This window comes from Dama dama, chromosome X, assembly GCF_033118175.1.
Source record: "Dama dama isolate Ldn47 chromosome X, ASM3311817v1, whole genome shotgun sequence".
NCBI classification, from domain to species: Eukaryota; Metazoa; Chordata; class Mammalia; order Artiodactyla; family Cervidae; genus Dama; species Dama dama.
This window is the reverse complement of record NC_083714.1, coordinates 36,763,583-36,777,145: the sequence shown is the minus strand read 5'-3', so window position 1 is coordinate 36,777,145 and position 13,563 is coordinate 36,763,583. Positions and strand designations below refer to the sequence as shown.

General features: G+C 38.6%; 1 protein-coding gene across 3 annotated transcripts in view; it reads right to left on the bottom strand.

Annotated features, from left to right (window-relative positions):
• PHF6 (PHD finger protein 6) overlaps positions 1-13,563 on the bottom strand; it is a 56,076-nt gene that overhangs the window by 9,609 nt on the left and 32,904 nt on the right. For all 3 annotated transcript variants that reach the window (XM_061138053.1, XM_061138054.1, XM_061138055.1), the window contains exons 8-9: positions 12,801-12,905; positions 10,197-10,330 (exon numbers count right to left, since the gene is read on the bottom strand). In XM_061138053.1, coding sequence (XP_060994036.1) covers positions 10,197-10,330; positions 12,801-12,905 — 239 coding nt within the window. The remainder of the gene's footprint in view (positions 1-10,196; positions 10,331-12,800; positions 12,906-13,563) is intronic.

Here is a 13,563-nt window from a genome sequence, read left to right as displayed (position 1 = left end):
AAAATGGATTAAAGATCTAAATGTAAGACCAGAAACTATAAAACTCCTAGAGGAGAACATAGGCAAAACACTCTCCGACATAAATCACAGCAAGATCCTCTATGACCCACCTCCCAGAATACTGGAAATAAAAGCAAAAATAAACAAATGGGACCTAATGAAACTTAAAAGCTTTTGCACTACAAAGGAAACTACAAGTAAGGTGAAAAGACAGCCCTCAGATTGGGAGAAAATAATAGCAAACGAAGCAACAGACAAAGGATTCATCTCAAAAATATACAAGCAACTCCTGCAGCTCAATTCCAGAAAAATAAATGACCCAATCAAAAAATGGGCCAAAGAACTAAACAGACATTTCTCCAAAGAAGACATACAGATGGCTAACAAACACATGAAAAGATGCTCAACATCACTCATTATTAGAGAAATGCAAATCAAAACCACAATGAGGTACCATTACACACCAGTCAGGATGGCTGCTCTCCAAAAGTCTACAAGCAATAAATGCTGGAGAGGTTGTAGAGAAAAGGGAACTCTCTTACACTGTTGGTGGGAATGTAAACTAGTACAGCCGCTATGGAGAACAGTGTGGAGATTTCTTAAAAAATTGGAAATAGAACTGCCATATGACCCAGCAATACCACTTCTGAGCATACACACTGAGGAAACCAGATCTGAAAGAGACACGTGCATCCCAATGTTCATCGCAGCACTGTTTATAATAGCCAGGACATGGAAGCAACCTAGATGCCCATCAGCAGACGAATGGATAAGAAAGCTGTGGTACATATACACCATGGAATATTACTCAGCCATTAAAAAGAATACATTTGAATCTGTTATAATGATATGGATGAAACTGGAGCCCATTATACAGAGTGAAGTAAGCCAGAAAGATAAAGAACATTACAGCATACTAATACATATATATGGAATTTAGAAAGATGGTAATGATAACCCTATTTGCAAAACAGAAAAAGAGACACAGATGTACAGAACAGACTTTTGGACTCTGTGGGAGAAGGCGAGGGTGGGATGTTTCAAGAGAACAGCATCGAAACATGTATATTATCTATAGTGAAACAGATCACCAGCCCAGGTTGGATGCATGAGACAAGTGCTCGGGCCTGGTGCACTGGGAAGACCCAGAGGAATCGGGTGGAGAGGGAGGTGGGAGCGGGGATCGGGATGGGGAATACATGTAACTCCATGGCTGATTCATGTCAATGTGTGACAAAACCCACTACAATATCGTAAAGTAATTAGCCTCCAACTAATAAAAATAAATGAAAGAAAATAAAGATACAGGAAGTGGAAAACAGGTTATAAAATATTATATATAAGGAAGTTTTGTTTTTATAAATGTATACATGTAAATAATCACATAAATGTCCAGAAGAAAACATTCCAAAAGATTTAAAAGTTATCTTTGATGCTAGAATTAAAGTTGATACTAAGTTTTATTTTTATCTATAGTTTCCATTTCCTTTCTGAAATGAAAATGGATAACTATTGTGAAAATAATATCTAAATAAAGTTAAAATTTAAATACAATAATTCTCCATATATTTGATTTTAAATATGTTAAATGAGCTTGTTATTTTAAAATATTTTTGGGGGACTCCCTGGTGGTCCAGTGGCTAAGACTCCATGCTCCCAATGCAGGGGTCTGGGGTTCAATCCCTGGTCAAGGAACTAGGTTTCATATGCCACAACTAAGACCCAGTCCTGCCAAATAAAATAAATAAGGAAATAAAATTAAAAATAAAATATTATTGGCTACTTCAAAAAATAATGTATTGCTCATGAACTATATAAAGGAGAATATAAAATTGTCTCTTCTCCTTCCCTATGCAATGAATAAGAGGTAACAACTAGTACATTTGCTGACTACGCCCCTAGAAATTTTTCTATGTATAAAAACCATGCGACTTCCCTGGTGGTCCAGTGGTTAAGACTCTGTGCTTCAAATGCAGGGAGCATGAGTTTGATCCCTGGTCAGGAAGTTAAGATCCCACATGCTGTGCAGTGTGGCCAAAAACAATCCTATAATGTGATAGGATCCAAATATAATTTGGACAAATAGGATTTAAATAATCCACATATCTTGTATACATGTATACACATATCTTGTATGCATGTACTTTTCATATGCTAAAATAGAATTATGCAACTTTTTCCCCCTGACTGGAAATACCTCTTTAACAACTCTACACATGGCTCTACTTTACTCTTTAACTGCTGCATAGCATTCCACTAGATGCTTGTATGTACTAAAATTCATTTACTAAGTCTCTTGATGGAATTCTGATTTTTTCTTTCTTTCTTTCTTTTCTTCTTGCTATTGTAGGTGAAAAGTTAATAAAAATATTTCCCCTTTCTACATGAGAATTTCACCTTTGGTTAACTCTTTAGCTTTGTTCCCTTGGCAACTTAACAAACATTACTGTGTCACTATTTTACTAATTTATGTTATCCCCCAGTGGGTAGACTATATCTGGACTGGGGACTTCCCCGATGGCTCAGCAGGTAAAGAATCTGCCTGCAATGCAGGAGACAGAGGAGACACAGGTTCAGTCCCTGGGTCAGGAAGATCCCCTAGAGAAGAAAATGGCAACCCACTTCAGTATTCTTGCCTGAAAAATAAATCCCATGGACAAAGGAGCCTGGCAGGCTCACAAAGAGTAGGACACGACTGAGTGACTAAGCACATCACTGAAACATTACAACTTCTCTAAGCAGAAAGCCTCCAACTCTGTGAACATTTCCCTTTCTAAAATTAGCTTTAATGGCATCCAAGTCCTTACTTGGACGAGCGTGGCGGAGAGGAGCTACCCCGCGCCCAAGGTCAGGGGTGGTGGCGAGAGGAGCTACCCCGCACCCAAGGTCAGGGGTGGTGGAGAGAGGAGCTACCCCACGTCCAAGGTAAGGAGCGGCACCTGCGCTTTGCTGGAGCAGCCGTGAAGAGAGACCCCACGTCCAAGGTAAGAGAAACCCAAGTAAGACGGCAGGCACTGAGAGAGGGGATCAGAGGGCAGACACACTGAAACTACAATCACAGAAAACTAGCCAATCTGATCACATGAACCACAGCCTTGTCTAACTCAATGAAACTAAGCCATGCCATATGGGGCCACCCAAGATGGTGGGGTCATGGTGGAGAGGTCTGACAGAATGTGGTCCATTGGAGAAGGGAATGGCAAACCACTTCAGAATTCTTGCCTTGAGAACCCCATGAACAGTATGAAAAGGCAAAAAGATAAGACACTGAAAGATGAACTCCCCAGGTCGATAAGTGCCCAATATGCTACTGGAGATCAGTGGAGAAATAACTCCAGAAAGAATGAAGGGATGGAGCCAAAGCAAAAACAACACCCAGTTGTGGATGTGACTGGTGATATAAGCAAGGTTCGATGCTGTAAAGAGCAATATTGCATAGGAACCTGAAATGTTAGGTCCATGAATTAAGGCAAATTGGAAGTGGTCAAACAGGAGATGACATGAGTGAACATCGACATTCTAGGAATCAGTGAACTAAGATGGACTGGAATGGGTGAATTTAACTCAGATGACCATTATATCTACTACTGTGGGCAGGAATCCCTTACAAGAAATGGAGTAGCCATCATCATCAACAAGAGAGTCCGAAATGCAGTACTTGGATGCAATATAAAAAGGACAGAATGATCTCTGTTCGTTTCCAAGGCAAACCATTCAATATCACCATAATCCAAGTCTCTGCCCCGACCAGTAATGCTGAAGAAGCTGAAGTTAAACAGTTCTATGAAGACCTACAAGACCTTCTAGAACTAACACCCAAAGATGTCCTTTTCATTATAGGGGACTGGAATGCAAAAGTAGGAAGTCAAGAAACACCTGGAGTAACAGGCAAATTTGGCCTTGGAGTACAGAATGAAGCAGGGAAAAGGCTAATAGAGCTCTGCCAAGAGAACACACTGGTCATAGCAAACACCCTCTTACAACAACACAAGAGAAGACTCTACACATGGACATCACCAGATGGTCGACACTGAAATCAAATTGATTATATTCTTTGCAGCCAAGATGGCGAAGCTCTATACAGTCAGCAAAAACAAGACCAGGAGCTGACTGTGGCTCAGATCGTCAACTCCTTATTGCCAAATTCAGACTTAAATTGAAGAAAGTAGGGAAAACCACTAGACCATTCAAGTATGACCTGAATCAAATCGCTTACTATACAGTGAAAGTGAGAAATAGATTTAAGGGACTAGATCTGATAGACAGTGCCTGAAGACTATGGATGGAGGTTTGTGACATTATACAGGAGACAGGAATCAAGACCATCCCCAAGAAAAAGAAATGCAAAAAAGCAAAATGGCTGTCTGAGGAGGCCTTACAAATAGCTGTGAAAAGAAGGGAAGCGAAAAGCAAAGAAGAAAAGGAAAGATATACCCATGTGAATACAGAGTTCCAAAGAATAGCAAGGAGAGATAAGAAAGCCTTCCTCAGCGATCAATGCAAAGAAATAGAGGAAAACAATAGAATGCGAAAGACTAGAGATTTCTTCAAGAAAATTAGAGATACCAAGGGAACATTTCTTGCAAAGATGGGCACAATAAAGGACAGAAATGATAAGGACCCAACAGAAGCAGAATATATTAAGAAGAGATGGCAAGAATATACAGAAGAACTGTACAAAAAAGATCTTCATGACCCAGATAATCACGATGGTGTGATCACTCACCTAGAGCCAGACATCCTGGCATGTGAAGTCAAAAGGGCCTAAGGAAGCATCACTACGAACAAAGCTGGTGGAGGTGATGGAATTCCAGTTGAGCTACTTCAACTCCTAACAGATAATTCTGTGAAAGTGCTGCACTCAATATGCCAGCAAATTTGTAAAACTCAGCAGTGGCCACAGGACTGGAAAAGGTCAGTTTTCATTCCAATCCCAAAGAAAGGCAATGCCAAAGAATGCTCAAACTACCGCACAATTGCACTCATTTCACACACTGGTAAAGTAATGTTTAAAATTCTTCAAGCCAGGCTTCAGCAATACGTGAACTGTGAACTTCCAGATGTTCAAACTGGTTTTAGAAAAGGCACAGGAACCAGAGATCAACCAACATTTGCTGGATCATCGAAAAAGCAAGAGAGTTCCAGAAAAACATCTATTTCTGCTTTATTGACTATGCCAAAGCCTGTGACTGTTTGGATCACAATAAACTGTGGAAAATTCTGAAAGAGATGGGAATACCAGACCACCTGACCTGCCTCTTGAGAAACCTGTATGCAGGTCAGGAAGCAAGTTAGAACTGGACATGGAACAACAGACTGGTTCCAAATAGGAAAAGGAGTACGTCAAGGCTGTATATTGTCACCCTGCTTATTTAATTTATATGCAGAGTACATCATGAGAAACGGTGGGCTGGAGGAAACACAAGCTGCAGTCAAGATTGCCTGGAGAAATATCAATAACTTCAGATATGCAGATGACACCACCCTTATGGCAGAAAGCGAAGAAGAACTAAAGAGCCTCTTGATGAAAGTGAAAGAGGAGAGTGAAAAAGTTGGCTTAAAGCTCAACATTCAGAAAATTAAGATCATGGCATCCAGTCCCATCACTTCATGGCAAATAAATGGGGAAACAGTGGAAACAGTGGCTGACTTTATTTTTCTGGGCTCCAAAATCATTGCAGATGGTGATTGCAGCAATGAAATTAAAAGACGCTTACTCCTTGGAAGGAAAGTCATGACCAACCTAGACAGCATATTAAAAAGCAGAGACATTACCTTGATAACAAAGGTCTGTCTAGTCAAGGCTATGGTTTTTCCAGTAGTCATGTATAGATATGAGAGCTGGACTATAAAGAAAGCTGAGTGCCAAAGAATTGATGCTTTTGAACTGTGGTGTTGGAGAAGACTCTTGAGAGTCCCTTGGACTGCAAGGAGATCCAACCAGTCCATCCTAAAGGAGATCAGTCCTGGGTGTTCATTGGAAGGACTCATGTTGAAGCTGAAACTCCAATACTTTGGCCACCTCATGTGAAGAACTGACTCATTTGAAAAGACCCTGATGCTGGGAAAGATTAAGGGCAGGAGGAGAAGGGGAGGACAGAGGATGAGATGGTTAGATGGCATCACCAACTTGATGGACATGGGTTTGGGTGGACTCCGGGAGTTGGTGATGGACAGGGAGGCCTGGCCTGCTGCGGTTCATGGGGTCGCAAAGAGTCAGACACGACTGAGCAACTGAACTGAAGTCCTTACTGGCAATGGAGACAGGTTAACCAGGAGATGAAACTTCCTCTGTAAACTCTGCCTCTCCCCAAATAAAAGCAAAATATTTAAATTCTCTAAAGAACCACAGATAGAAAATGGAGAGCAGTTTATCATTGGAGACCTAAACCTTAATATAAATATTTTACTACTAGTCTGCTTGTGAGGACTGAGTGGACAACAGTGTAAGAACATGTATGTGCAAAAAGTTTCATTGCATTGTTAGCGATAGCAGCAATATCCACTAAGGCATCTTCTTAGGTTCTAAGATTCCAACAAAGATATGGATCTATCTTCAGTGATATTTATCCCTGGGCCAGTACCATACTATTTTCACTACTATACTATATGATTGGCTTTGATATATAACAGGACGATTTCTCTTCTCAATTGCATTAAAAATTTTCTTGGCTTCATGTGACAAAGATTAGTTGGCTACTCCAGTATTTATCCCTGCCCTTACCTACATAGTACTAAACCATATTTTCTTTGGGTAGCAATGTGTCCACTAAGTATATTTCCCAGATTCCTTTGGACATGTGACTAAATTCTGGCAAATGAGATGCTGAGTGTATGGAAATTTTAGGAAGGCTGATTAAAGCCTGACTCAGGTAGAGCAACAGCAACTTTGTCCTTTCATCTTCCTTTGCCCCTGCTTCCTTCTGCTTTCTGAAGCAGAAGGCAATGGGAAGAAGGAAATGGGGACCAGTGATAACACTGAAAAGCTGCCTACCACACCTGTATTGCTTTCCCCTGGACGTCTTTCAGGAGAGAAACAAACTTCTATCTTGTTTAAGTTTCTATTTCTTTTTCCAGTTATATAAGGTAACAATCATTACTAACAGTAATACTACATTTACTTTTTTAGATAAAACTGTCAAAAAGTTGGATTTAATTAAAATGGTATTAAAATATATAACTTGGGAAGAACAGGTGTCTTTCAAAGTTGAGTCTATCAAGGATCATAATATACTTTGTCATTCATTGGGGTCCTGTGTAAGATGCTATTTTTTTTAAAACAAAGTTAACCTTTGGTATATGTGTGTGTGTGTGAAGAGGGGTAAGAGTTGGGGGTGGGGAGTGGGAGACAGTTTTCCTTTACATTTTTTAACTAGCTATTTGTTGTTTAGCTGCTAAGTCGTATCTGAGTCTCATGTAACCCCATGGACTATAGCCTGCCAGGCTTCTCTGTTCATGGGATTCTCCAGGCAAGTGTACTGGAGTGTGTTGCCACGGAACTGTGGGGGTTTTTTTGTCATGGAATTCTTTTTAAAAATTCATCTCATATTCAGCAGCCTTACTGAGTGAGCTCTTATAAATTTTTAATAAGTTCAGAGTTGATTTCTTTGGATTTTCTTGGTAGACAATGAAATCAGTAATATTGACAATTTTTTCTCCTTCACAATATTTACTATACATTTTCCTTCCTTTCCTACTTCTACCAGCTTAACCCTCCAGAAGAACAGTGAAAGTGACGTTGGTAGTTGGCACCCTTGTCTTGTTGCTGATCTGCATGAAAGTGTATTGGTATGCTGCTGCTGATGCTGCTAAGTTGCTTCAGTCGTGTCCGACTCTGTGCGACCCCACAGACGGCAGCCCACCAGGCTCCCCCATCCCTGGGATTCTCCAGGCAAGAACACAGGAATGGGTTGCCATTTCCTTTTCCAATGCATGAAAGTGAAAAGTGAAAGTGAAGTCACTCAGTTGTGTCCGACTCGTTGCCACCCCATTGACGGCAGCCCACCAGGCCCCTCCGCCCATGGGATTTTACAGGCAAGAGTACTGGAGTGGGGTGCCATTGCCTTTGAGTGGTTCTCAATTAGAGATGAACTTGAGAATCACTTGGCAAGTCATAAAATACATGGTTTGGGCCTTAACCTACTGTGAGGATAGGGCCCAGGCATGACCATTTTTAAAGAGGGCTCTCTCTACCTCCAGAACTGAAGGCTCAGTTCTGGTTAAGAACCATGGTCCTTTAAAGTAAATGCCAAGGCAGCTGTTTTTTCCTCTTAACACTCCTAGCTTACAACCAACAGTACTTTTGCTACCTTACTTTAAAATTCAGAAATGGATGTTGAATGATATCAAATGCCTTTCCAGTTTCCACTAGGAAAGCGCTAGGATTTTTCTTTATTAATTATAATGGGTCACATTCCTAATTTTGAATAATCTTGAAATTGTTAGACTACAGCCCTGGATTTGATTTTCTAATATTTTATTTTGGATTTTGGTACATATATTTATAAAAGTAAGATTAGTCTCTAGTTTTTAAATTTCTGTTGTTAAATGTTATCTTTGTCAGGTTTAGTGTCACAACTATGCAAGTGTTACAGAATGAATCAAGAAGTTTTCCATTTTTTGCTACATGCTGGACTTTTAAAAATAACATTGGAATTATCTGTTCCTTAAAGCCTTGATAGAATTCATTCGAAAAACATGTGCCTTTATTATTAAGCAAAGTTTGGCCAAGTTTATAATACAGCATTAGCACCTCATGCAGTCACCCAAATGGCTTGGTAACTGCTGACACAAACTGCTCTGTCCATGAATTAGTTGACTCTGGGTCACTGGTTTATTGCACACTGGGAATGTGAGACCAAAGAAGTCCTTTACAACTTGCAAAGACAAACCAAATAAATATTCAAGGATCCCTATCAACTTACTCTCCATTTGATTAAACAATGGGAACCATTATAGATTCATATTGATACCACTAGCCCAATGCAGCACAAGGTAAGGAGAAGACCATAAAAAAAGGTAACATGTAATTCCAAATCTCCAAACCTTACTCTTTCATCAGTCTTCCAAGAGTACGTTTAGACTTCTATCTTCACAACTACTATTCTAATCTACCAGCAATTCTCACCTGGACTTTCAGCAGTAGCCTCCTACCAACCCCCTGCCCACCATTTGCACCCTGGCTTGTGTACCATCTTAGGGCCTTGCACACGCTGTTTTCTCTGCCTAGAACACCTTCCCAACATCCACATCCATTTTGTCTTTCATATCTCAGCTCAAGCACTATTGCCTTAAGGATATTCCTAGACACTCCTCCACTACAGACTAGGTTAGCTCTTCCTTGTTATATGCTGTCACAGCACTTTGTAACAGAACTTTTACATCAGGGGTCCTAACCCCCACCAGTACCAGTCCATGGCCTGTGAGGAACCAGGCCGCACAGCAGGAGGTGAGAGGTGAACGAGGAAACCAAGCTTCATCAGTATTTACAGCTGCTCCCCATCGCTTGCATTACCGCCTGAGCTCCGCCTCCTGTCAGATTAGTGGCGGCACTGAATTCTCATAGAAGGGCGAACTCTACTGTGAACTGCACGTGCAAGGGATCTAGGTTGCACACTCCTTATGAGAATCTAATGCCTGATGGTTGGAGGTGGAGATGAGGTGGTGATGCTATTGTTGGGGAGTGGCTGCAAATAAAGATTATCATTAGCACGATAAATGTAATGGGCTTGAATCATCCTGAAACCATTCCCCCACCCCCACCCCCAGTCCATGGGAAAATTGTCTTCTGGTTCAGAACCGGAAACCTGGTGCCAAAAAAGTTGAGGACCAATGTTTTATACCATTTATGAAGTTTGTGATTGTATAGTTATTTATGTGGCCATTTGATTGATATGTTTCTCCCACTAGAATTGTGAGCTTCCATGAAGAAACAGTCTGTGTCCATTTTGATCACTGTTCTATGCCCAATGCCAGGCACATAAGAAGCATAACAAACACTGGATAAACAAATGCTAATCCAGCGATGTCTAGGCAGAGGAAAATGCCATTGCAGTACTCTGTAATACAGAGTCCTCAGTATTCTATACTTGGCTAAACATCACCTAAGAAGAGTGAGCAAGTAAATTAATGTCATCTATTTAAGGGCAGTTACTTACTGACAAGTTTAGGAAAATGGACAATTGTTGTTCTCTTACTTGTAAATTCCTCGTGACATATTTTCAATGTATTTAGCTTTGTCTTGTACTCCACAGTGGTAATGGTAAGTCTTAACACAGGCTTTTATTTCACATCCAATAGTAGCACCGGGCTGACTGCAAAGTGTACATTTCTGTTTAGGGGGAGAGAAAGAATAATTATAAGCAGTATTTCTAAGTTTATGCAATCTTAGTTTTTCTATTTTAGCCATATTTCAACAAGACATTCCATGTTACAAAGAAAACAGCCAGTTTTTCTATTGAAGGAGAGTGCACTGAACTTATAGCATAGCATATATATTAAATAATGTTGCAATCTAATTCATACTTTGACTTTCTAGTATGTAGGCACCCCTGATGTTTCCATTATTTAACTCTACTAACCATCAGCAATCTGATACTGAAACACAAAGGGAACACTCCTTAATACTGGTAAACACACATAAAAAATATATTCTATATTTTAGTGGTTGGCTTCTCTTCCCTGCAATCAATCCCTTTCTTATTATGACCAGGGGGAAGAATGAGAAGATAGGAAAGCAATGCCCCCCAGAGAGGGATTGCTACCAAGTAGGCAAAAGGGCAGAAAGGGACTAAGGGGCTGAAATTCTTGTAAGACTTAAGGTGATTGTTGGCAAAAGACTTTCATAGTCAAAGAAGTTTGAGAAATGCTAGTTTTAAACAGATTACTTGATTGCAGAACTTCTGACAGCCTTTCCTCCAAGAAGGAGGGTACAGTAAACAGTTTCCAAGTTTATTGAATTCCAGATGCCCTTTTAATTTTGGAGCAGTGGGAGAGCATCTTGATAGAGTGATTTCCTTTGGAGCACACATGGGAAAATGCTAGGTTAGTGCTGACACTAACAGTCAACAATGTAGAAGTAAGCAAGCTGATCAAGAGAACTGAATTGTTATCCTAGTCACCTATTTGACTTCAGATATATGACGTAACAACATTGCTCAACATAATGTGATTGTTTTCCCCTTTATTTTTTTTTAGTACTCCACATTCTGTTTTAAAGGAGTTTCCTTTTTTAAAAGAATAATCAAAGTATCAAGAAAATGAACTGGATTTAAATGGAACAGATGATATCAATAATCTTTATACCTCCAAAAATGCAGTTCCACAGAGAAAAAGTCATTTCTAATCAATTCAGACAAAGATCAGCAATGTCTGAAACAGATCGAAAGGGAACTTCACAATGGAGAGATTGACTCACCACCTGAATCCAAGGATCAGACATTATGACCTGTCTGATGTGATAAAATATGGATGATATAGTCCCACCTGTGAAGAGTTTACCCCCCAAAATGTTGAAAACTGAATCTAATCAGTTTTTTACATCTAACTTCCACTTTAAAAGAAAATCTGGCAGATAGAGGGACAAGTTAAATGGCATTGTGAAAAAGCAAACAGACAAATAAAACATGTGGGATGTTCTATAGGACAATTAATTCATTTTCTTCAACAAGTCAATGGCATACAACAAAACAGAAACAATAAAGACAGGGAGGACGAAGTGCCCTAAATTACTTAAGGGATATGTAACAACCAAATGTAATGTGTGAACCTCCTCTGATTCACACAAGCCAACTTTAAAAAGATAGCTTTAAGACAACTGGGGAAATACAAATACAAACTAGGTATTAAATGATACTGAAGACTCACTGTTAATTTGTAAGTTGTAATAACATCGTGGTTAGGTAAGAAAATGCCCAACTTTTAAGAGATACATACTGAAATATGTAGAGGTGAAATGATATGAAGTCTCAGTTCTGCTTTAAAATACTTGAAGCAACAAGAATAAAAAGCATAGATGAAACGAGTGCCGCAAATTCTTGATAACTGATGAGTCAAGGTGATGGATAGACGTGTGTGTTACTAGTCTTTCTAATTTTGATGTTTGAAAATTTTCACAAAAAAATTTTTTTAAATAAAATCATTTCTAGAGACAACTGCTGTCTTAAATATTTTGCATTCCTAGGACATTTTATAATATTCATAAACTGTAAAGGAGTAAGTGATCAAATAAAGATGCCAATATTTCTTAAAGCTATTTATTAGTAATTCAGTATGTTTAAAAACATGAGACTTAGGCACATTTTATAAAGGAAACTTTAAAGCTATGATAAACATATTAAGAGACAACTATGTATGTGAACTTTAAACAGAAAGCTCTGAAAAAAATCTATTCCTTTTATTTAAAAAAAAAATGAATAACAACATGGGGAGGTTCTCAATACTCTATTGGGGTCATGAAATTTTTCTTAAAAGCGAACTTAAAACAATTTAACATTTTAAACTTAATAAGGTGTGTCACATTCACATCTTCATTTATTTTATTAAAAGACTCTCAAAATACCCTGAAATATAAATCTCTGTATAATTCTCTTAAGTAATGAAGTTACATAGAAAGAAGAATAACTTTCAGTAACATCAGCATCCTTTATTATATTACAAATGAGTCAAATATATACTTTGCTTTAACACGAACTACTTTATATTAAAATTTTTGGAGACTGCATGAATTTAAGATGTGTTCTAAATTTAAAGCACAAAGTCAGAAGAGTAACGTTGCATAGCATAAACATAAAAGCACAGACCATTCTTTTGCCTCGTTTAATCTCCTGAAGTACAGTTTTAATATCAAAATCTCCAAATTCTGCCCTTGAAGTCGTGGTAAGCTGAACGGTGCCAGAAGAAAATAACTAGAGAAGAAAAATGCAAAAACATGTAATATTCAGAATCCCTGTGGGAAAAAAATTAAACAATGTGTGCAAGAACATGTTATATTATTTTAATATCCTGAGAAAGATGACTTTTCCTTAATCAAGTACTGACTCAAATTTTTTTTTAATCTATCCACATGTCTGATTAAAATATAACTCAAAATAAGAACAATTGAATAAAACTAATGTTGCCAGTATAGAAACAATATTAAATGCTTCATTAAACAAGAAGAGTTCAGCAGTGTCATCCTGTCATCTCAACTATTTTACATTTCCACAAAGTTTAAAAAAATAGTTTCAAATGACAAATTTCAACCACAGATACAGATCAGAATCACCCAGAGATTTTTTTTTTCAAACTAGACATGTTTGGGATCTACTCCAGGGATATATATTTTGGAAAAACCTCCCCAGGTAAATTTGATATGCATCTCTGATTAAGAACTCCTGAAATAAGTAATATAATTTAAAAAAAAATTTTGGCCATGTCACACGACTTGTGGGATCTTCCTTCCCTAACCAGGGATTGAACCCAGCCCCTTAGCAGTGAAAGTGTAGAGTCCCAACCACTGGACCACTAGGGAATTCTATAAATAATATAATTTTTAGAACCTAATCATCAATGGGATGAGTATTT